Source organism: Saccostrea cucullata, unplaced genomic scaffold, assembly GCF_032062105.1.
Source record: "Saccostrea cucullata isolate Sc308-1 unplaced genomic scaffold, CSIRO_AGI_Scuc_v1 ctg4029, whole genome shotgun sequence".
In the NCBI taxonomy this organism is placed as follows: Eukaryota; Metazoa; Mollusca; class Bivalvia; order Ostreida; family Ostreidae; genus Saccostrea; species Saccostrea cuccullata.
The window spans coordinates 41,765-68,071 of record NW_026940058.1 but is presented as its reverse complement, the minus strand read 5'-3'; the positions used below and the strand labels follow the sequence as shown (position 1 = coordinate 68,071).

The following is a 26,307-nucleotide window of genomic DNA, read 5'->3' as shown; positions in this document are numbered from 1 at the left end:
GTACAGTGCAGAAATGCTCGAATTGAAGGGGAAAATTCAGGAGTTATTGATGGGAAAAATTCAGGAGTTATTATGTCGCCCCGAACGAAGTCGGGGACGACATATTGATATTGTACGCATGTTTTTTTTATCCAGGCTGTTTCTCGGAGATGGCTGGGACAATCTTCCTGAAACTTTCCTCAAAGGACGATCACTGGTTGTAGTTGTGCAGTGAGGTTGTTCAGTTCCAATATGTCTACCGTTGCCATGGAAACCTGTAAAAAGCGACAAATTTTGTCCGAGAGTGTTCTCTCTGGTCCCTTAAACGTTCGTCATGAAACTTTTCTTATTTTAATGATTAGTATCTGTAGTTATGCAACTCGCATTTAAAATTTTCAAATAATCGATTATTGCCATGGAAACCAGGTGAAAGTTAAAATTCTTTAATTTCGATTTTCTCAATAACTACGCAGGCAATCGTTTTGAAACTTTCAGTGTTTATTCCTTGCAATGTGTCAAAGTGATTTCTACTTTTAAAAAAATTGTAATGAGTCGCTCACAGTTGCCATAGAAACGAAACAGAAAAAAAGATTCAGATGTACACATGTGTTCTCCAAGGTCTAGGTCAAAGGGTCAAAGTTCTTGGTGTCCAATAAAAGTTCTTTTCACAAGGATTACATATTTGAAATACGAAAGCCCTAGCCCTTACCGTTCAAACGTAAGGTACTATGTTCAAGACAACCCCCCCCCCCTTTTTGAAGCGCACTGCCAGGTAGAATACACAGATATAACATATACAATTTACAGGTAACGTTTTAAAAGTTTCATTCATAAAATTCAGTTCTCCTGATGTGATTTGATAGTTTGCCAACAGTCATTCTTCTTCTGTCTTGTCTCTAGATTTTATAATTATTTTGTTTTTTCTATATAAAAAATAACGATTGTCAACTTCATTTATTAGCATTTCGCGTTTTTTGGTATATCTATTACTTGTATATTATTAATTTCATTAAATAGTGCAAGAATAAATTAGAAAATTGGTACGTTATTTCCATAGTTTTTATTCATTCATAAATCTTTGGATCCGCTCCTATACAGGTGCGCTAAGCCTTGATCACTACTGTAAACAAAACATTCATCTCGCCGAAAATGTTCATGATTCCGCTAAACTGAGAAAGTTTACACATGATTTATCATCTCATAAGAAACATCAGACCTGTACAGTGCAGAAATGCTCGAATTGAAGGGGAAAATTCAGGAGTTATTGATGGGAAAAATTCAGGAGTTATTATGTCGCCCCGAACGAAGTCGGGGACGACATATTGATATTGTACGCATGTTTTTTTTATCCAGGCTGTTTCTCGGAGATGGCTGGGACAATCTTCCTGAAACTTTCCTCAAAGGACGATCACTGGTTGTAGTTGTGCAGTGAGGTTGTTCAGTTCCAATATGTCTACCGTTGCCATGGAAACCTGTAAAAAGCGACAAATTTTGTCCGAGAGTGTTCTCTCTGGTCCCTTAAACGTTCGTCATGAAACTTTTCTTATTTTAATGATTAGTATCTGTAGTTATGCAACTCGCATTTAAAATTTTCAAATAATCGATTATTGCCATGGAAACCAGGTGAAAGTTAAAATTCTTTAATTTCGATTTTCTCAATAACTACGCAGGCAATCGTTTTGAAACTTTCAGTGTTTATTCCTTGCAATGTGTCAAAGTGATTTCTACTTTTAAAAAAATTGTAATGAGTCGCTCACAGTTGCCATAGAAACGAAACAGAAAAAAAGATTCAGATGTACACATGTGTTCTCCAAGGTCTAGGTCAAAGGGTCAAAGTTCTTGGTGTCCAATAAAAGTTCTTTTCACAAGGATTACATATTTGAAATACGAAAGCCCTAGCCCTTACCGTTCAAACGTAAGGTACTATGTTCAAGACAACCCCCCCCCCCCTTTTTGAAGCGCACTGCCAGGTAGAATACACAGATATAACATATACAATTTACAGGTAACGTTTTAAAAGTTTCATTCATAAAATTCAGTTCTCCTGATGTGATTTGATAGTTTGCCAACAGTCATTCTTCTTCTGTCTTGTCTCTAGATTTTATAATTATTTTGTTTTTTCTATATAAAAAATAACGATTGTCAACTTCATTTATTAGCATTTCGCGTTTTTTGGTATATCTATTACTTGTATATTATTAATTTCATTAAATAGTGCAAGAATAAATTAGAAAATTGGTACGTTATTTCCATAGTTTTTATTCATTCATAAATCTTTGGATCCGCTCCTATACAGGTGCGCTAAGCCTTGATCACTACTGTAAACAAAACATTCATCTCGCCGAAAATGTTCATGATTCCGCTAAACTGAGAAAGTTTACACATGATTTATCATCTCATAAGAAACATCAGACCTGTACAGTGCAGAAATGCTCGAATTGAAGGGGAAAATTCAGGAGTTATTGATGGGAAAAATTCAGGAGTTATTATGTCGCCCCGAACGAAGTCGGGGACGACATATTGATATTGTACGCATGTTTTTTTTATCCAGGCTGTTTCTCGGAGATGGCTGGGACAATCTTCCTGAAACTTTCCTCAAAGGACGATCACTGGTTGTAGTTGTGCAGTGAGGTTGTTCAGTTCCAATATGTCTACCGTTGCCATGGAAACCTGTAAAAAGCGACAAATTTTGTCCGAGAGTGTTCTCTCTGGTCCCTTAAACGTTCGTCATGAAACTTTTCTTATTTTAATGATTAGTATCTGTAGTTATGCAACTCGCATTTAAAATTTTCAAATAATCGATTATTGCCATGGAAACCAGGTGAAAGTTAAAATTCTTTAATTTCGATTTTCTCAATAACTACGCAGGCAATCGTTTTGAAACTTTCAGTGTTTATTCCTTGCAATGTGTCAAAGTGATTTCTACTTTTAAAAAAATTGTAATGAGTCGCTCACAGTTGCCATAGAAACGAAACAGAAAAAAAGATTCAGATGTACACATGTGTTCTCCAAGGTCTAGGTCAAAGGGTCAAAGTTCTTGGTGTCCAATAAAAGTTCTTTTCACAAGGATTACATATTTGAAATACGAAAGCCCTAGCCCTTACCGTTCAAACGTAAGGTACTATGTTCAAGACAACCCCCCCCCCCCCCTTTTTGAAGCGCACTGCCAGGTAGAATACACAGATATAACATATACAATTTACAGGTAACGTTTTAAAAGTTTCATTCATAAAATTCAGTTCTCCTGATGTGATTTGATAGTTTGCCAACAGTCATTCTTCTTCTGTCTTGTCTCTAGATTTTATAATTATTTTGTTTTTTCTATATAAAAAATAACGATTGTCAACTTCATTTATTAGCATTTCGCGTTTTTTGGTATATCTATTACTTGTATATTATTAATTTCATTAAATAGTGCAAGAATAAATTAGAAAATTGGTACGTTATTTCCATAGTTTTTATTCATTCATAAATCTTTGGATCCGCTCCTATACAGGTGCGCTAAGCCTTGATCACTACTGTAAACAAAACATTCATCTCGCCGAAAATGTTCATGATTCCGCTAAACTGAGAAAGTTTACACATGATTTATCATCTCATAAGAAACATCAGACCTGTACAGTGCAGAAATGCTCGAATTGAAGGGGAAAATTCAGGAGTTATTGATGGGAAAAATTCAGGAGTTATTATGTCGCCCCGAACGAAGTCGGGGACGACATATTGATATTGTACGCATGTTTTTTTTATCCAGGCTGTTTCTCGGAGATGGCTGGGACAATCTTCCTGAAACTTTCCTCAAAGGACGATCACTGGTTGTAGTTGTGCAGTGAGGTTGTTCAGTTCCAATATGTCTACCGTTGCCATGGAAACCTGTAAAAAGCGACAAATTTTGTCCGAGAGTGTTCTCTCTGGTCCCTTAAACGTTCGTCATGAAACTTTTCTTATTTTAATGATTAGTATCTGTAGTTATGCAACTCGCATTTAAAATTTTCAAATAATCGATTATTGCCATGGAAACCAGGTGAAAGTTAAAATTCTTTAATTTCGATTTTCTCAATAACTACGCAGGCAATCGTTTTGAAACTTTCAGTGTTTATTCCTTGCAATGTGTCAAAGTGATTTCTACTTTTAAAAAAATTGTAATGAGTCGCTCACAGTTGCCATAGAAACGAAACAGAAAAAAAGATTCAGATGTACACATGTGTTCTCCAAGGTCTAGGTCAAAGGGTCAAAGTTCTTGGTGTCCAATAAAAGTTCTTTTCACAAGGATTACATATTTGAAATACGAAAGCCCTAGCCCTTACCGTTCAAACGTAAGGTACTATTTTCAAGACAACCCCCCCCCCCTTTTGAAGCGCACTGCCAGGTAGAATACACAGATATAACATATACAATTTACAGGTAACGTTTTAAAAGTTTCATTCATAAAATTCAGTTCTCCTGATGTGATTTGATAGTTTGCCAACAGTCATTCTTCTTCTGTCTTGTCTCTAGATTTTATAATTATTTTGTTTTTTCTATATAAAAAATAACGATTGTCAACTTCATTTATTAGCATTTCGCGTTTTTTGGTATATCTATTACTTGTATATTATTAATTTCATTAAATAGTGCAAGAATAAATTAGAAAATTGGTACGTTATTTCCATAGTTTTTATTCATTCATAAATCTTTGGATCCGCTCCTATACAGGTGCGCTAAGCCTTGATCACTACTGTAAACAAAACATTCATCTCGCCGAAAATGTTCATGATTCCGCTAAACTGAGAAAGTTTACACATGATTTATCATCTCATAAGAAACATCAGACCTGTACAGTGCAGAAATGCTCGAATTGAAGGGGAAAATTCAGGAGTTATTGATGGGAAAAATTCAGGAGTTATTATGTCGCCCCGAACGAAGTCGGGGACGACATATTGATATTGTACGCATGTTTTTTTTATCCAGGCTGTTTCTCGGAGATGGCTGGGACAATCTTCCTGAAACTTTCCTCAAAGGACGATCACTGGTTGTAGTTGTGCAGTGAGGTTGTTCAGTTCCAATATGTCTACCGTTGCCATGGAAACCTGTAAAAAGCGACAAATTTTGTCCGAGAGTGTTCTCTGGTCCCTTAAACGTTCGTCATGAAACTTTTCTTATTTTAATGATTAGTATCTGTAGTTATGCAACTCGCATTTAAAATTTTCAAATAATCGATTATTGCCATGGAAACCAGGTGAAAGTTAAAATTCTTTAATTTCGATTTTCTCAATAACTACGCAGGCAATCGTTTTGAAACTTTCAGTGTTTATTCCTTGCAATGTGTCAAAGTGATTTCTACTTTTAAAAAAATTGTAATGAGTCGCTCACAGTTGCCATAGAAACGAAACAGAAAAAAAGATTCAGATGTACACATGTGTTCTCCAAGGTCTAGGTCAAAGGGTCAAAGTTCTTGGTGTCCAATAAAAGTTCTTTTCACAAGGATTACATATTTGAAATACGAAAGCCCTAGCCCTTACCGTTCAAACGTAAGGTACTATGTTCAAGACAACCCCCCCCCCCCCCCTTTTTGAAGCGCACTGCCAGGTAGAATACACAGATATAACATATACAATTTACAGGTAACGTTTTAAAAGTTTCATTCATAAAATTCAGTTCTCCTGATGTGATTTGATAGTTTGCCAACAGTCATTCTTCTTCTGTCTTGTCTCTAGATTTTATAATTATTTTGTTTTTTCTATATAAAAAATAACGATTGTCAACTTCATTTATTAGCATTTCGCGTTTTTTGGTATATCTATTACTTGTATATTATTAATTTCATTAAATAGTGCAAGAATAAATTAGAAAATTGGTACGTTATTTCCATAGTTTTTATTCATTCATAAATCTTTGGATCCGCTCCTATACAGGTGCGCTAAGCCTTGATCACTACTGTAAACAAAACATTCATCTCGCCGAAAATGTTCATGATTCCGCTAAACTGAGAAAGTTTACACATGATTTATCATCTCATAAGAAACATCAGACCTGTACAGTGCAGAAATGCTCGAATTGAAGGGGAAAATTCAGGAGTTATTGATGGGAAAAATTCAGGAGTTATTATGTCGCCCCGAACGAAGTCGGGGACGACATATTGATATTGTACGCATGTTTTTTTTATCCAGGCTGTTTCTCGGAGATGGCTGGGACAATCTTCCTGAAACTTTCCTCAAAGGACGATCACTGGTTGTAGTTGTGCAGTGAGGTTGTTCAGTTCCAATATGTCTACCGTTGCCATGGAAACCTGTAAAAAGCGACAAATTTTGTCCGAGAGTGTTCTCTCTGGTCCCTTAAACGTTCGTCATGAAACTTTTCTTATTTTAATGATTAGTATCTGTAGTTATGCAACTCGCATTTAAAATTTTCAAATAATCGATTATTGCCATGGAAACCAGGTGAAAGTTAAAATTCTTTAATTTCGATTTTCTCAATAACTACGCAGGCAATCGTTTTGAAACTTTCAGTGTTTATTCCTTGCAATGTGTCAAAGTGATTTCTACTTTTAAAAAAATTGTAATGAGTCGCTCACAGTTGCCATAGAAACGAAACAGAAAAAAAGATTCAGATGTACACATGTGTTCTCCAAGGTCTAGGTCAAAGGGTCAAAGTTCTTGGTGTCCAATAAAAGTTCTTTTCACAAGGATTACATATTTGAAATACGAAAGCCCTAGCCCTTACCGTTCAAACGTAAGGTACTATGTTCAAGACAACCCCCCCCCCCCCTTTTTGAAGCGCACTGCCAGGTAGAATACACAGATATAACATATACAATTTACAGGTAACGTTTTAAAAGTTTCATTCATAAAATTCAGTTCTCCTGATGTGATTTGATAGTTTGCCAACAGTCATTCTTCTTCTGTCTTGTCTCTAGATTTTATAATTATTTTGTTTTTTCTATATAAAAAATAACGATTGTCAACTTCATTTATTAGCATTTCGCGTTTTTTGGTATATCTATTACTTGTATATTATTAATTTCATTAAATAGTGCAAGAATAAATTAGAAAATTGGTACGTTATTTCCATAGTTTTTATTCATTCATAAATCTTTGGATCCGCTCCTATACAGGTGCGCTAAGCCTTGATCACTACTGTAAACAAAACATTCATCTCGCCGAAAATGTTCATGATTCCGCTAAACTGAGAAAGTTTACACATGATTTATCATCTCATAAGAAACATCAGACCTGTACAGTGCAGAAATGCTCGAATTGAAGGGGAAAATTCAGGAGTTATTGATGGGAAAAATTCAGGAGTTATTATGTCGCCCCGAACGAAGTCGGGGACGACATATTGATATTGTACGCATGTTTTTTTTATCCAGGCTGTTTCTCGGAGATGGCTGGGACAATCTTCCTGAAACTTTCCTCAAAGGACGATCACTGGTTGTAGTTGTGCAGTGAGGTTGTTCAGTTCCAATATGTCTACCGTTGCCATGGAAACCTGTAAAAAGCGACAAATTTTGTCCGAGAGTGTTCTCTCTGGTCCCTTAAACGTTCGTCATGAAACTTTTCTTATTTTAATGATTAGTATCTGTAGTTATGCAACTCGCATTTAAAATTTTCAAATAATCGATTATTGCCATGGAAACCAGGTGAAAGTTAAAATTCTTTAATTTCGATTTTCTCAATAACTACGCAGGCAATCGTTTTGAAACTTTCAGTGTTTATTCCTTGCAATGTGTCAAAGTGATTTCTACTTTTAAAAAAATTGTAATGAGTCGCTCACAGTTGCCATAGAAACGAAACAGAAAAAAAGATTCAGATGTACACATGTGTTCTCCAAGGTCTAGGTCAAAGGGTCAAAGTTCTTGGTGTCCAATAAAAGTTCTTTTCACAAGGATTACATATTTGAAATACGAAAGCCCTAGCCCTTACCGTTCAAACGTAAGGTACTATGTTCAAGACAACCCCCCCCCCCTTTTTGAAGCGCACTGCCAGGTAGAATACACAGATATAACATATACAATTTACAGGTAACGTTTTAAAAGTTTCATTCATAAAATTCAGTTCTCCTGATGTGATTTGATAGTTTGCCAACAGTCATTCTTCTTCTGTCTTGTCTCTAGATTTTATAATTATTTTGTTTTTTCTATATAAAAAATAACGATTGTCAACTTCATTTATTAGCATTTCGCGTTTTTTGGTATATCTATTACTTGTATATTATTAATTTCATTAAATAGTGCAAGAATAAATTAGAAAATTGGTACGTTATTTCCATAGTTTTTATTCATTCATAAATCTTTGGATCCGCTCCTATACAGGTGCGCTAAGCCTTGATCACTACTGTAAACAAAACATTCATCTCGCCGAAAATGTTCATGATTCCGCTAAACTGAGAAAGTTTACACATGATTTATCATCTCATAAGAAACATCAGACCTGTACAGTGCAGAAATGCTCGAATTGAAGGGGAAAATTCAGGAGTTATTGATGGGAAAAATTCAGGAGTTATTATGTCGCCCCGAACGAAGTCGGGGACGACATATTGATATTGTACGCATGTTTTTTTTATCCAGGCTGTTTCTCGGAGATGGCTGGGACAATCTTCCTGAAACTTTCCTCAAAGGACGATCACTGGTTGTAGTTGTGCAGTGAGGTTGTTCAGTTCCAATATGTCTACCGTTGCCATGGAAACCTGTAAAAAGCGACAAATTTTGTCCGAGAGTGTTCTCTCTGGTCCCTTAAACGTTCGTCATGAAACTTTTCTTATTTTAATGATTAGTATCTGTAGTTATGCAACTCGCATTTAAAATTTTCAAATAATCGATTATTGCCATGGAAACCAGGTGAAAGTTAAAATTCTTTAATTTCGATTTTCTCAATAACTACGCAGGCAATCGTTTTGAAACTTTCAGTGTTTATTCCTTGCAATGTGTCAAAGTGATTTCTACTTTTAAAAAAATTGTAATGAGTCGCTCACAGTTGCCATAGAAACGAAACAGAAAAAAAGATTCAGATGTACACATGTGTTCTCCAAGGTCTAGGTCAAAGGGTCAAAGTTCTTGGTGTCCAATAAAAGTTCTTTTCACAAGGATTACATATTTGAAATACGAAAGCCCTAGCCCTTACCGTTCAAACGTAAGGTACTATGTTCAAGACAACCCCCCCCCCCCCTTTTTTGAAGCGCACTGCCAGGTAGAATACACAGATATAACATATACAATTTACAGGTAACGTTTTAAAAGTTTCATTCATAAAATTCAGTTCTCCTGATGTGATTTGATAGTTTGCCAACAGTCATTCTTCTTCTGTCTTGTCTCTAGATTTTATAATTATTTTGTTTTTTCTATATAAAAAATAACGATTGTCAACTTCATTTATTAGCATTTCGCGTTTTTTGGTATATCTATTACTTGTATATTATTAATTTCATTAAATAGTGCAAGAATAAATTAGAAAATTGGTACGTTATTTCCATAGTTTTTATTCATTCATAAATCTTTGGATCCGCTCCTATACAGGTGCGCTAAGCCTTGATCACTACTGTAAACAAAACATTCATCTCGCCGAAAATGTTCATGATTCCGCTAAACTGAGAAAGTTTACACATGATTTATCATCTCATAAGAAACATCAGACCTGTACAGTGCAGAAATGCTCGAATTGAAGGGGAAAATTCAGGAGTTATTGATGGGAAAAATTCAGGAGTTATTATGTCGCCCCGAACGAAGTCGGGGACGACATATTGATATTGTACGCATGTTTTTTTTATCCAGGCTGTTTCTCGGAGATGGCTGGGACAATCTTCCTGAAACTTTCCTCAAAGGACGATCACTGGTTGTAGTTGTGCAGTGAGGTTGTTCAGTTCCAATATGTCTACCGTTGCCATGGAAACCTGTAAAAAGCGACAAATTTTGTCCGAGAGTGTTCTCTCTGGTCCCTTAAACGTTCGTCATGAAACTTTTCTTATTTTAATGATTAGTATCTGTAGTTATGCAACTCGCATTTAAAATTTTCAAATAATCGATTATTGCCATGGAAACCAGGTGAAAGTTAAAATTCTTTAATTTCGATTTTCTCAATAACTACGCAGGCAATCGTTTTGAAACTTTCAGTGTTTATTCCTTGCAATGTGTCAAAGTGATTTCTACTTTTAAAAAAATTGTAATGAGTCGCTCACAGTTGCCATAGAAACGAAACAGAAAAAAAGATTCAGATGTACACATGTGTTCTCCAAGGTCTAGGTCAAAGGGTCAAAGTTCTTGGTGTCCAATAAAAGTTCTTTTCACAAGGATTACATATTTGAAATACGAAAGCCCTAGCCCTTACCGTTCAAACGTAAGGTACTATGTTCAAGACAACCCCCCCCCCCTTTTTGAAGCGCACTGCCAGGTAGAATACACAGATATAACATATACAATTTACAGGTAACGTTTTAAAAGTTTCATTCATAAAATTCAGTTCTCCTGATGTGATTTGATAGTTTGCCAACAGTCATTCTTCTTCTGTCTTGTCTCTAGATTTTATAATTATTTTGTTTTTTCTATATAAAAAATAACGATTGTCAACTTCATTTATTAGCATTTCGCGTTTTTTGGTATATCTATTACTTGTATATTATTAATTTCATTAAATAGTGCAAGAATAAATTAGAAAATTGGTACGTTATTTCCATAGTTTTTATTCATTCATAAATCTTTGGATCCGCTCCTATACAGGTGCGCTAAGCCTTGATCACTACTGTAAACAAAACATTCATCTCGCCGAAAATGTTCATGATTCCGCTAAACTGAGAAAGTTTACACATGATTTATCATCTCATAAGAAACATCAGACCTGTACAGTGCAGAAATGCTCGAATTGAAGGTGGCATGTCAGATTCGTTTTCCGGCAGAACCTCTACAAATTAAAGTGAAAGTAGGGAATTTTCTGAATTCTCACTGGCGTTTTAATACACAAAATAATTCGGCTGATCTTCTTAATAAATAATATTTGCCAAGCTTTTTTGGTAGGAAAGATACTGCCAATTAACAAGTATGAGGCTCAGTTCAGTACATCTGCCCAATTTCTTGTATGCAAGTCTGCAATTTTGGACTTGTAATTTTTTTCCTGCACTACTTTCTTCTCCTACAGATTCTAAAAATAATGAGTGGGATGTACCCAATTAAGGTCTTCCGTTTCTAACGGAAAGAACTGATCATACGACTGGATGGTTGTCAAAGCTTAGCTAATGGACCATTGTTTTAGTGATGATAAAAATGAAAGTCTTGTCCAATACCGTGCATGCAATTGCGCTGCAATCTGATTGGCTTAAACTTTAAATAGCTATAACTCATTTGGTTTTCAACCAAAGAGGATGAGATTTGAAGCATAGATAGATATAATGAACTACTATAAGAAGGTATGGTCACCATGCACATGGATACACGTGCGTGTACGTGCGCTGCAATCTGATTGGCTGAAACTTTAAACAGCTATAACTCCCTTGGTTTCAAACCAAACAGGATGGGATTTGGAACATAGTTAGATATAATGGACTTCTACAAGAAGGTATGGTCACCGTGCTCATGTATGCACGTGCGTGCACGTGAAATGAACAAAATTAAAAATACACTTGAATGAGCGTATTTTTTATTACTTTTGGATTAAATACTTAAATTCTTAGTATATCAAAATATATGGATTGTGTAGACAAAATGATATGGTCATTACGCACAGGCATTTGCATGCGCATGCATGCAATGCTAAAATTTGAATGAACTTTGTGGTATCCTAAAATACGATATATAAATTATCAAAAAACACTTGAATGCACATGCGTATTTTTATTGGCTTTTGGATTTAAATACTTAAATTTTTAGTTTATTAAAATATATGGATTAATGTACTTCTTTAAAATGTATTGGTCATTACGCACAGGCATACACGTGCGTGAAAAGAATTAATTTGCAAATTACAGCTATAAATATTAAAGTCTTCAAAAAAAAGTTGATTTAATCAAAAGAGAAAATATGGCACCAAGAGAGTTGGGGAAAGATTTGCATCATTAAAGTCATATCCACGTTACAATTAGCAAATTCGGTTCCCCAAACCAAGTTTGGGGAACATATTGTTTTTACTCTGTTTCTTATTATTATTATTATTTTTTTAGTTCTTAAAATATATAGATTGTGGGTCAATAGACATGTCATGTAGATTTTTTTGCGCGCACGTCTTGCAAGAGCGCAATGATCTTGTAAACTGTTCGTCCGATGTAGGTAAAACCTTTTTAGGGTTTTGTAGACATGTTATGTAGATTTGCGGAATCAAGGTCATTTTGCGCGCACGTGCTTGCAAGAGCGTGCACGTGCAACACGTGAAAATACCAATATAATAGATATAGCCACAACTGTTCTATTTTTAGATGAAATGCTTTGAAACTCATAATGTGAGGATATATTAGTAGTATAGACAATGATGATATGATAAAATAGCAAGATCTCATGCGCATGCACGTGCGCTTCGCTCTGATTGGCTGAAACTAAAGTCTCAATATCTTTCTTGTTTTTTGACGAAATCCTTTGAAATTTTGAACATAGCCATGCATTAGGATATCCTACAACATGAAATAAAGCAATTATCATGAAAACACGTGCATGCACGTGCGCTGCAATCTGATTGGCTGAAACTTTAAACAGCTATAACTCCCTTGGTTTTCAACCAAACAGGATGGGATTTGGAACATAGATAGATATAATGGACTTCTACAAGTAGGTATGGTCACCATGCACATGCATACACGTGCGTGTACGTGCGCTGGAATCTGATTGGCTGAAACTTTAAATAGCTATAACTCCCTTAGTTTTCAACCAAATGGGTTTGGACTTAGAACATAGATATAGGTAATGGACTTCTACAAGAAGGTATTGTCAACATGCTCATGTATGCTCGTGCGTGCACGTGAAATGAGTAAAATCAAAAATACACTTGAATGAGCGTATTTTTAATACTTTTGGATTTAATACTTTAATATTTAGTATATTAGAATAAATGTAGATTGTGTAGACAAGATGATATGGTCATTACGCACATGCATTCACATGCGCACACATGCAATGCTAAAATTTGAATGAGCATGGTACATTTCTGGGTAAACATTGTTAAAATTTCAAATGCATAACGGTCCCCGTTACAATTAGCACTAGTTGGCATATTGAAGTTTAAGGAAAGGCGGATTGTTTTAGCTGCATTTTCTTCAGTAAAACGTGTAAGTTTAAAAAGCCTATGATTTGCAATATTCATAATCACAGATCCAAGCCTATACTACTATTCTGGTGCCGAGGAATCAAAAATTGGACTTTCCTTGGCCTTTTCAAGAAGACTATGGGACAGAGTTAAGTTGCGAATATGATCTAGACCTAACTGTTGATTTACAAAAGGTAGTCATGAATCAAAAAGAGACATCGTGTATAACAGGTTTATTGTAAGACCGACGCCCATGACTACGCTTACGTCTCTGTGTATGGTTAAAAAGCCCCATCCATTTACATTGTTACCCTGTGGACTGGAAAGATTTCCAATACATTCTTCTCGTTGTCTACGGAAAGGTGTACTCAATAACGGACTGTTTGTGTGGTGATAAATCTTTTCGAGAATTCTAACTGTCATTGCCAAAATAGAATGATCAAGTAAATTTAAAAGCTTGTATAAAAGCTGCTGACCCCCATGATTTATTTGAAATCGATGACCTGATATTCTTTTATTTTTTATTAAGTGATCCTTTGGTTTCACCAACATAAACGAGTCCACACAGAGTACATTCTTTTCCATAGACAACAAGAGATGTTTGTAAAACACACATGCCTCCTCCCCTAAATTTGAATTTTTCGAAGTCCAGGGGGCATAACTCTGTCAAAAATGGCGCGATCGTACCTAAAGCTCGACCTAGATATTCATCTGATAAATCTGTATACCAGATTTCATTTCAGTATGTGCAACCTCTGTGAAGAAAATGAACGGAAACTGCAAATAATTGGAATTTTTCTAAGTCCAAGGGGCATAACTCTGTCGAAAATGGCGCGATCGTACCCAGAACAGAATTTCACCTAAATGTTCATCTGATAAATCTGTTTACTAAATATAATTTCAATTTGTGCAATTATGAAGAAAATGAACGGAAAGTGACCGACAGACAGCAGCTAAGCAATATGCCCTCCCTTTTTCGAAGAGGGGCATTAATAGAGCGGAAAACCAGGTAAGACATAATAGACAGACGGATGGACAAACTTGGAGGAAATCTATAGTCACCTCCGATTTCACCCGTTAGGGACTAATAATTTGACGGTAATCGGACAACAAAAATCGACTGCAGTGGACCCAATGGCGTCAGCGATGGTTACACAGACAATGGGCAGAAGTTCTATTTGTGGATGAGTTCCGTTTTTATTTAAGCGATAATGATAGGTGTATCAGTATATGGTGAGGACGGATACGTTAAATTGTGTTCGGGAGGTGATGGCGTAATGGTATGGGTTGGTATATCGTTTCGTCATCGTGCACTTATCGTCATTGTTTTGATGACACTCTCACTGCAGAGCGTTACATCAATGAGGTTTCACAGCCTGCAGTTGTCCCGTACTTTAGTTTGCTGCCCATCATCATGTCATTCAGTTTCAGCAGGAAAATGTGCGACGTCTAACGCCTGCCTTCTTACGCCAACAAGACACTACCACGCTTCCATGGCCGGCGTGTTTCCCCGATCTGAATCCAATTGAGCATTGGTAGGGCGGTAAGACAGCGTCATTCGCAGCCACAGACACGTCGACAGCTGAATATTAAAGCAGCATTGCATGCAGACTGGAGAAATAAACTGCAAGCTTAGTCCGAATACGACAGTTTATCCGTTCTATATATGCCTAAGAGATATCGTACATGTGTTGCAGAAGAAGGAAGACACATAATTTTAAGGAACGCATTTAAGAACTTTGATTTCAATGGTTGTCGTGTTTCTCATTGCTTTCATATACTGTACAAATGAGTATTAAATTGATTTACATGATGCAAATAATATTCCTGATTAAAGGTATTCACATCTTATTGCTGGGTTTTTTTACATTGTGAATAAATAATTAAAAGAAAAGTCGCTATGGTAACTGAGTCGGCAGTGCGCTAACTTCGTGATCAGACAATCCCTCAGCCGTTTCTTTCAATTGGTTTTCGGAGCTGTTTTAAAGGGGCATGGACACAGTTTCAATTGAAATTATTTTACCAATTATAATTTTTACAATTCCTAACTAAGGCAATTCTAATGATCAGCAAAAATTTGAACATCATTTGTTGATTTACAAAGGGGATAAAGGACTGAGAATTCTTCATAATGTAAACAAGGCTCGTGCCTTGTTTTTGTTTACATTTAGAAATCATGTTTATAACAAAACGAGAATCAGCAAAACATTAGAAAATGTCTAATTGTATTTAGAATTAATTTCTTTATTGAAAAAATCTGCTTTGATGAACACATATCAGCATATTTAACCTATGTAAACAAAAACATGGCTCGGGCCTTGTTTACAAAACAAAGGTTGGAGCTCAAAATCTGTCTTGTAACTCGACAACTAAAATCCAAAAATTTGCTGATCATTCGAAATACCGTATAAGTAGAATTTTTAGCGAGGATTTAATTTTGGCATTATTAGCGAGGGTCCTGAGATCGCTAAAATTAGATATCGCTAAAAATTAGTCGCATTTTATTTGTAATAGCTTCGTTAGTAAGCATTTTAAAATCGCTAAAATTTCCTCTCGCTAAAAATAAATTACCATTTTTTAAGGAGAAATCGCTAAATTTGCGTCTCGCTAAAATTTCCACTTATACGGTACCTTAGTTAAGTATTTGTAAACATAAAAAATGGTATGAAAATGTTTGACTGAAACTGTGTCCAGGCCCCTTTAATGCTTCCTCCGAGGTGCTCATTTATTAAAAACATCGTTAACAAATCTGGAACGTTCTTAAAACAAATATCATTCTTAAATATCGTTAGCAATCGATTTGTGAAGACAACCTGGTGCACATGGACGATTTTTTCTCCATGACATTTTGAAATGATTTATTTTTAGATTGTATATTGTTTTATGTCCCTCTGCAGAATTTTTCACTCATACGGAGACGCCACCACTTGCTGGTGGAGAGCTGCAAATTATGTCCTTTACTTGGCACTCCGGGCCATTGAGCAGGGAAGGATCTTGCCAGCACCTACTGCGACACGGGATCTCCGTTTCTACGGTCTCATCCTAAACACCAGTGTCCACGTCCAACAGTGGGATTCAAACACGCGACGTTTTTTAGATTAAAGATGACAAATAATGACGTGGTTAGTGTAAAGAGCCCAAAAAGGAAGCTGGTCAGTGTAAACAGCCAAGAAAGAAGCAGACATCATTCTAAGAATACCCGAGGTGTAACATATATTGGTTTAGTATATATCAATCATGAAAGCATCTTTTGGATCTAGGTCCTCCAACAATTTACTGGAATTTCCATGGGTACCAATTGCGCCCCGTTATTAGCAGACCTAATTTTGTAATCATATGAAGCAGACTTTGTCCAAAATCTTATACGCGAAAAAAGAAAAGACTTGCTGCGGCCTTCAACTTGACATGGAAAATTCAAGAAAACGTGAGGACCAATAATAAAAGTGCGCAGAACATTTTTAAAGGATCCGTTGATACGGATGAACATGTTGAAATTACTGAAATGCCAAGAAATGTTCGCCAGATTTATTATACAAAGGAAAAAAATGAAATTTGATGAAAGGCCAACAAAAGATGCATTGATAAACTTAAAAGCTATTGCCTATGAAAACAAAGAATTTGTTCATTTTATTGCTACATTCCCAGACCTAATTCCAATTAATGGAATGGAGGAAATGCTTAAAGAATTCAATGACCGTCTCCAAATAAGCAGTAAAAATGAAGAACTCCTGGGCTATGACACTACATACTCTATGGGTGATTTTTATGTATTTGCTGTTTTGTTCAAACACCAAGCTCTCAAAGAGAAAACCTGTTTTTTCCTGTCCTGTTCATGGTTCATGAAAGAAAAGTTCAAGCTCAGCATGAACTTGTCTTTGACACTCTAAGAAAATAAAAGGCCATTGAGCTTGAGACAAATCTGAAAGTTGTACGTTGTTGGCGTCAATTAAGAAAAGATGTACAAGGTACACTTTCTCATTTGGTGAGATGCAAGTTTTTATGTTGAGGAAATACATACGATACTTAGATTATCAAACAAACAAGATGCCCACGGGCCTTATAGGTCACCTGAGTATCCGTAACAACTTTCCAACAATTGAATTTGATTCGCGTTTTAAACCAGAGGCCATGGATTTCAGTTTTGATAGAGGCACCATTGCTTATCATAATTATACACTTAGCATGCTTACTTTGGTTACTTACTACCCAGAGGTAGATCACAGTAACAAAGAGAAATGCATTTCCACTTTAATGTGTAACCAGTTGTGCATAATAAATTGTTCATTAATTTCAAAATGGGGATTTCAAAGCATTAATTTGTTTTCAGACTATGTACCCTCCCCCCTCTAAAGACCTCTGACCCAGGGGCTCGGAAATTAACCATTTTGTGAAAGAGGCAGCTTTCTTCGTCATAAATATGTACTTAGATCATTGGCATAATACCCAGGAGCAAAGGAAAAGATTTTTAATGAAGTCATGCATTTTCATGATATAAACATCAGAGCCCCGCCCTAACACAAGAAGCTCTGACCCAGGGGCCCTGAAATTCACAAATCTTAAAAAAGGCACCCTTCCTCCTCATAACTATGTACATAGTTCATTGGTTAGATACCCAGGCGCAGAAAAAAAGATGTAAAAAAAAAAATTCATTTTCACTATATAATTGTTTATAGTCCCGCCCTAGCATTAGAACCCCTGACCCTGGGGACATGAAATTCAGAATTTTGGAAGAGGCAGCCTTATTTAACATAACTATGCACTTGGTTAGTTTATGTAATGCCCATGAGGAAAGAAGAAGAATTTCAAAGACTCATGCATTTTCACTATATCTATATTTATATAGCCCCTGACCTAGGCCTGGGGCCATGAATTTCACAATTTTGTTAGAGGACTCAATGCTGATTACAATCATACCAACAGTTTGACTTCTTGATGTCCAGGAGTAAAGAAGAAGATTTTTAAAGATTGCAATAATATTAGTGGTTTTGGCCCCGTCCCCCAGGCCCCAGGGGGGCAGGGACCATGAAATTAACAATCTTTGTTCCCCTTATAGAATTGGTTGGAATTGGTTCAGCGGTTTCAGAGAAGAAGCTGAAAATGTTCAAATGTTAACGAATGACGCACGACGAGCGACGACCGATTAAAACGGATAGCAATCTAAAAAGTTATTGAGAATGAAATTGAATCAAAGAAAGCAGTCCAAGATTTGTGGAATATTTTTAGTCCCATAATCACTCCAAGATACAGAATTTCGTTCGTGCTTTTGTAGAAAAATTTAGTCAACTGCAAGTAATCTTCCGAAAATGATGTTACATCTAACCAGAGCGAGGGTTTTAATTGGTTGATGAAAGATCTTAACAACTGGAATGAAGGAACAATAGATGCCGTTGTATTGTCTTTCTGATTTTTACAACTACACTACCATGGGGAAGAAGAGGCAAAGTCGGTTTAGGGAATTTTACTCTTAAATCAGGAGACCAAAACTTACTGATTCCTTTTGATGAATATAAACAACACTCAAATTCTGTCTGTAACTACAGATAAATTAAAAACTGTGAGTTCTGTGTTACAGATGACCCCGAGGATTCTAATCAATTCTGACTAAAATTGCCAAGTCAAAGGATATAATATCCGGTGACAGGATTTCTTTTGTTCCTAAAATGGGATATTTTGTAGTAAGGGATCTACTGGACAATTATACACAGTTCAGATATTCTCCAAGAAAACCAGATGTGTTTGTGAAACACTATTCGCCCGACGGCAACAAAAGTCGAAAAAGCAATTTTTAACATTGATAACAGTCAAGGTCACAAGGTGATTGACCTTGGTGTCATGTAAAAGAGCTTAATTAGTGGAGTATGCTTACCAAATATGAAGTCTCTATCTTTCATAGTTTATAGGTTATGGTAAGGGTTAAAGTTTGCAGACAAACAAACAGAGAGACAGGACAAAAACAATATACGCCCCGGATCTATCGATTCGGGCGCATAATAAAAATATTCTAGTTTTATTCCTAAAAACTGCTGACATATTATGTCTATAAAATTGTCACTAAGAATGAGCCTCGTTAACTTGACAGTTTTACGGAATAATACCCGCGGAAGAAAGAAGCCTAGGAAGAAGCCAAGCCTGAGGACGCAGAGTATGAATTCAATATCCTGAAGACAGCGCTGGTAAAAAAGCAAAACACAAAGCAGACGACTATTCCGTGACAAAGGAAACAGCTGATGTCCGTGAAAGTGTTGAATCCGTCGATGTCACAATCACGGATTAATCATTTGAACGGATTAACGGTACCGTAGATGGATCGATAACACCGTGATTGATGCTGCTCAAGGTATTCTCAAAAAACAATTCCCGTTCATTGCCGGTTTTCAGCCTTGCATTTACGCTGAAAAACCGTGCTTCCACCAAGTTGTTGACAATTTAATTTAGATCGTAAATACCCACCCTAAAAGTGGTGGTCGAGATTGGATAATGTTCACTACCATGAATATAAAATTTACATCCTCTTGCGTTAAACTTTATAATAGCACAATGACAAATCCAATTTCATCAGCCGTTTAAAAGAGCATTGCTAATATTATGCATTTTCCAGAGGAAAACGTTACAGTGCTTTCTAAAAATTCTGATGTCCAGAAAAAGTCAATGACTGTGGTGTCTATGCTATTGCAAACGCCATAAAGATATGTTTTGGTGGAATCCAGAAAATATCTAATTCCATGCTGAAGCGTTAAGGCCCCATTTGATGAATTGTATAACTAGCGGAATTTTGCGAAAAAGTCCATGATCTCTGTGCAAACGGCAACAGTCAGTAGAGTAAACATTTGAAATGAATTTGTTTTGCACGTGCAGAATGCCTGAACATATTTTTATGTTTAATTGTACAGAGTGACACCAGTGGTTTCATCCAGTCAGAATTCGACACTGAATAAAAAACACATTGGAAACTCTCAAACAATCAAATGTATGGATTGCAAGAGTTTATAACTGATCTTTATTTAATTTTTTGACATTTTAATAGAGTCTGTGCAAATTTAATAGTTCAATAAAGTGCGTGAAACTTTAATACAATTGTTTTAATTTTCATTACAGAACTCACGGATTATTCATCATGATAGATATTATAACATTTTTTAATTTATGGAGATTCACGAAGAAAGAACTATATGCGGTATATTGCATATGTTTGCCCCCACAAAAGTCAAATTTTGAAAACTTCCTGAAATGTGCTGAATTCAATAAACTGTACGAGAAATATAAGTTAACAGAAAATATTATAGTTCCAGAGCAGTGTATTCACAATTTCTGTTTTTATGACGTCACAAACTAGTCCGATTTTATATCCTTTTCAGAAAGAGGACAAAATGGACAAAATTTCAACAATTTAAGCTTTAAAATTTATAGAGCGCATGTGTATTCAGGAACAATATTGACATATTTCATTGATATTATCATTCTACACATTATATCAAAATATTTATCCTGAACACACATGCGCTCAGTGACTTTTATTTAAAATATCGACGAAATATGTACATTTTTCTGCAAAATTCATAAAAAACTGAAAATACGTCATATTTGTGACGTCATTACGTACATATGACGTCATTAATTATGAAATTATTCAGTGCTTTGAAGTCAGCATATACTCCCCTGTTTAAGGACTTAATTAAATATTACTCCATCAAAGTTTGATTTTGGGGGGCAAATGTTGGTTAATACCGCATATAGTTCTTTATTATCCGTGCTAAAAAAATCCGTGATTTGTACTGTGTTCTTTAATTCCGTGAATCCGTGACCTGTTCGTGTTTTAATTTGTAAATGGCGTTTGATTATGTGTCACATATGCAATGAAGACAAAATTCTAAAGAGTGCAAAGCGGATGAAACTTCAAAGCAATTAGAAAACTTTTCTGATCAAAATTTGTCCGTTGTGTGTCGTCGTCGTCGTAAACTATTTACATTTTCATCTTCTCAAGAACCACTTGGCCAATTTCGACCAAACTTGCCACAAAGTATCCTGGTGTGAAGAGAATTCAAGTTTGTTAAAATGAAGTGCCAAGCCCTCTTTTAATGGGAGACATTATTATGATTTAATTTTAAAATGAATAGTATCTTTTAAAAATCTTCTCCAGAACCATTGGGCCAGGAAAGATGAAACTCATGTAGAAGCATCCTCAGTTATTGTAGATTCAAGTTTGTTCAAATCATGACCCTCGGGGTAGGGCGGGGCCACAATGGCTGATCAAATTTTTTCATAGGAACATATAGAAAAAATCTTTTAAAAATTTCTCCGGAACCATTGAGACAGGAAAGATAAAACTCGTGTGGAAGCGTCCTCAGTAAGTGGCTGATCAATGTTTTACATAGGAATATATTGAAAAAAATCTTTTTAAAAATTCTCTCCTCAAGATCAACAATGTCATGATTGGTGATATTAATATGGAAACATCCTCAAAGTTAATGCAAGTTTGTTCATATCATGACCCTTAGGGGTAGGGTCACTAGGGTGGAGCCAAAATGGGCAATCAAAGCTTTTAAACATAGAAATATATACGAAAAATCTTTAAAAATCTTCTTCTCAAGAACAGCAAAGCCATGATTAGTAATATCTGTATGGAAGCATCCTCAGGTAGTGCAGTTTCAAAATTGTTCAAATCAGAATTCTTGGGGATAGGGTGAGGATACAATGTGGGATCAATTTTAACATAGGAATAAATATTAAAATATCTTTTTAAAAATTCTGGAGAACACCAATGATTAGTAATTTTTTATATGGAACTTATGGAAGCATGGTCCTCAGGTGGTTTAGATTCAGGTTTGTGCAAATTATGACCCCCGGGGTTGGGGTGTGGCCACAATGAGGGATCAAAGTTTAGCATAAGAATATTTAGGATAAATCTTCTTCAGAACAGAAAAAGAAGTCGGTTCACTCTATGGATAAAATGGCCCTGTAGATATACCAATTGATTGATTAACACTTGATTATTCATTTGAAGCATTAAAATAAAATAGAGACTTCATGTTTTCATATCCTTTTAAAAATTTTCTCCTTAAGGTCCAGGTCTCGGAGAACTGGCTTTATGAAATTGCAATGTCCTTGAATTTTTAGGTAAACAGGTATAAATTGAGTACTTTCACTTCAGTGAAGAAAAATAATATTAGCGCACTCTCTGATCTAAAAAATAAAACATGTCTTTTAATCCCCAGAAACAATTCTATCATTTACTAGTTGCATACTTTAGATCAGAGGTTGCGCAATTAGCGAGGCGGCGCGAAGCGCCGCTCGCGTAGCGAGCTCAATAGACTAGCGTGTACGAACAGAGGAAATTCAGGTTGAAATCTGCACTTTGTTCCGAGAAATTTTTATGAGTCCACGTGAAAAAATTCCAAACTCCAAATAATCCTTTGCGGAGCATAGCAAAAACTTACATAAAAAAAAAAATTACAAACAACGATTTAATGCAATCTCCATGCCATAAAACTATCGTTTGCGTCCTAAGTCAACAGATTTTTTTTTATATGACGTCATGCTTTCGTCACTTTAACGTTTCGGGTATTTCCGATTTTGTCGGAAACTTCCGAAAAGTTCGGAATCTCGATCCCGATGCTTAGGAAGTGATTATTTTTTTTTTATTGCTTTGTTTTCTTCTTTTATTTTTCTTTTTCTTGAATGATTGGCAGTACATGTGTAGGTTTATAAAAGAAAATAACTGCGCTCGCCCCAAAGGTCAAACCGTAAAACATATTAAATATCGAAAAATAGCTTTAAAAATTGGCCGATTTTGTAGACTTTTTCAGAATATGATGTAATAGTAAGCATTCACGTCATTACACGTTAGGTGGCGCTCGTGTATTATCGGTTATGCGCTGGAGCTAAGTATGGCGTCGCGGTCATATTTGACATGGAGCGTTCCTAAATTGAGGGCTGAATTGGCAACAAAAGGTGCAAGTGTTGGCGGGAGAAAAACATAAAAGCAATTTTTCTGACATCGATATCATTGATAATGCTGAAGTTAAGGCATACAAAACAACATAGTTTACTCCTTACTCGCAATGCGTTTAGTATTCCACCGTAAATTAATGAATTGAGGTAGTAAAAAATGAGCATTTTCTTCTAGAAAAATAAACACAAATTCTCTTATTGCCATCTCCATAGGTGCTGGCCTCGTTATGCACAAGAAAATTACAAATAGACTATGTTGTTTTCAATAATTATTGTACCGTATTTTAAATATGGGTCATTACTGAACTGTACACCTGTTTAGTACCTAACTTTGTTGAAACTGCTCTTATTCTTGAAATTAATGAAAATCGAAAATAGAGGTTAAAGTGTTCGATTTATCTAAAATTTTGTAGATTGAAAGCATATGACAGAAACAGAGATTTTCAACCCCCTCCTCTAGAAAGTGTCCCTACCCCTGTATCTGTGGGCTGGCCAGTGTCTGGCTACCAACAGCTCCAGAAAGAACATAAAGTTTTCCTGCCGAAAATAACTACGGAGCAGATAAACCAGTATTTTGTTTACAGAATAGCAGGTATGTATGATATAATACTACTTCAGATTCAAAACTATAAAGATTTAAAGTTTTAAAGAGTGCATTGTAATCAGTTATTGCAATCTAATTAACGACATACCTATTAATTAGGTATTATGATTGAAAACTTATTATAAATATAGTTTTTTTCATTTAAAAACTGTTAAACCATGTATAAGTACCCATATATATTTTTTAATTTATAAAATACTTCCAGGTGATAAGCAGTTTACGAAAGACATTAAGGCAGTGTCCAAGGGTTCTGCAATGTTCCAAGGGAATAGAGTGCAGGCCTGCTCTGTTGTTATGAAAGAAAATGACATCTACTTTACGGGGATTGTTGGTGCTGCGATGAAAAATAAGGTATCTTTAGGAAACTAATATTGAAGTCTAGTTGTGACAATATGCAAAAATTGAGTTTATGAATGTATACAAAGTGAAATAATTAAGCAATTGTATATTCTGTAATCTTAAGATTAAAATGTTATATTACATTTAGGTTTCTTATAACTATAAACTGAAAATGGACAAAAGGACAGGAGACGCCATAAATAGTGACTGCGAGTGTCCGGCAGGAAAAGGACCCCATGGGACCTGTAAGCACCTAGCTGCTGTCATGCTCATGCTGCAGCATTTTACAGAGACAGGGAATGTTGCTGTTGATAAAAGTTGTACTGAAAATCTGCAGCTTTTCCACAAACCAAAGGCAACTTACCATGGTAAGAGCAATTGGCCAAAAAAAAATGAACATTTTCAAAATTTCATTAAAATGAATTCCAAAATTTGTGTTAAGAAATAAAATTAGTTGCAAGAAATTCAACAATACATTATATCAAATTCAAAAATAATTTTGACATGTTCTTATTAGTAAGCTTTTGTAGCGAGTATAGTTAATGAAGTGGAAATGCATGTAAGTTATATTTCGAAATGGTGATTTTTAAAATTAGGTGTCCCAGTGGAGGCAGAAAGTATTCCATCAAAGAGAAAACTGTCTGACGAATCTTTGGAGGATCAACGGCCAGCAAAATTCAGAAAAATGCCAGGTTACCAAGATTATGTTCGGAGTCAGCTTATCAATTACTGCTCTATGACGTCACAAGATATTGCACTCAGATATCTCTTTAAAAAGGCCGATATACAGGTGCCATTTTATATTGCATTATTTTTATACTGCAATGTATTTACACACATAAACCTCTAAAATTTATTCATCTTCTCAAGTATTCACCTCATAAAATCAGATTTATTCTATAACCCATATACATGTTTTTGTTTTTTTTATTTCAGGTTGCTGCTGTTGATCATCATAATACTAGTATACCTATTACAGAGTACTGGGTGGATGAAGCAAACAAGGTTTGTAACCACACTAATTAAAAGTGTCACCGGGTTCACAGGTGCGTGAAAGTCAGTCAATACATCGGGTCTCAATAGCTCAGTGGTTAGAGAGCTGGCACGGTACGCCAGAGGGCCTGGGTTCGAGTCCCGGTTGAGACTTGATTTTTCACCACCTGTGACACATGTATATCTTTTATCTTTATCAGTAAGAATGCAATGTAAAATGTGGCTTAAAATTTGATTTTCTGTTAAAATCTTTCCATTAACTTATTGTGTAGTAGATATTAAAATGGAAATTTAATTGGATAAAAGAAATAAATATGCATAGATGGAAAAATAAATTTCAAGGTACATCGAAAATCCATTTATTGGTAATGCTTTTTTTTTAAATCAATAGGTGACTGAAGAAGACATAACAAAGATTGAAAAAGAAACAAGACAACAAGCATCATGCAAACTATGGTTTCATCATAGATCCTGGCGTCTTACAGCTTCAAGATTTGGAGAACTCTGCAAGTTGACTTCAAGAAGAAATATCACCAAACTTTGTCAAAATCTGTTGTCTGTAAACAACTCTCTACAAAACAGTGCTTTGGCACACGGTAAAAATTACGAGTCAAAGGCATTGAAGTCATTTGAGTTAAAATATGACTGCAAAGCAAGATCTGTTGGTTTCTGCATTTGTGCATCTAAACCTTTTCTAGGTGCTACACCTGATGCTTTATTGTATGATGATTGTCTTGTTGAAATTAAATGTCCATATTCAGGAAGAAATGAAAAGATTCTTCCAGGCAAGCATTTTAGATTTTTGGAGTATAATGAAACAAATGAAATCATCTTAAAAAGAACAAGCAATTACTATTATCAAGTGCAAGGGAAACTTCACATATGTCAAAAAAAAGTTTGTTACTTTGTTGTATACACTTTCAAAGATTTGTTTGTTGAGAAAATCAAGTATGATGAAGAATATTGTACTGGGTCACTCATTCCAAAGCTAGAAACATTCTACACCAAGTTTTTCAGACCTTTTATTGCCTCTACTCTTTGAAGTATTATGCATCAATAAGAATATCATTACATGTTTTGATAACATCATGATAAACTTTTCAATATAGAAGTACCTGGTAAATTGTAATATAATCTATGATTGTAAATTCTATTGGCTCGCCTGAGCTTAAAACCCAGTGAGAGCTTTTCTGATATTTTGTCTGGCATCCGTCTGTCTGTCCGTAAGTCTGTAAATTATTCACATTCTCGACC

General features: G+C 35.4%; 1 protein-coding gene across 1 annotated transcript; it reads left to right on the top strand.

Moving 5' to 3' along the window:
• Positions 1 to 14,131: 14,131 nt before the first annotated feature.
• On the top strand, positions 14,132 to 26,095 carry LOC134254681 (uncharacterized). Its single transcript, XM_062737222.1, has 7 exons — positions 14,132 to 14,178; positions 23,531 to 23,709; positions 23,927 to 24,072; positions 24,209 to 24,428; positions 24,657 to 24,850; positions 24,997 to 25,065; positions 25,445 to 26,095. The coding sequence occupies exons 1-7, from the start codon at positions 14,132 to 14,134 to the stop codon at positions 26,093 to 26,095; spliced, it is 1,506 nt and encodes a 501-aa protein (XP_062593206.1).
• Positions 26,096 to 26,307: the final 212 nt, after the last annotated feature.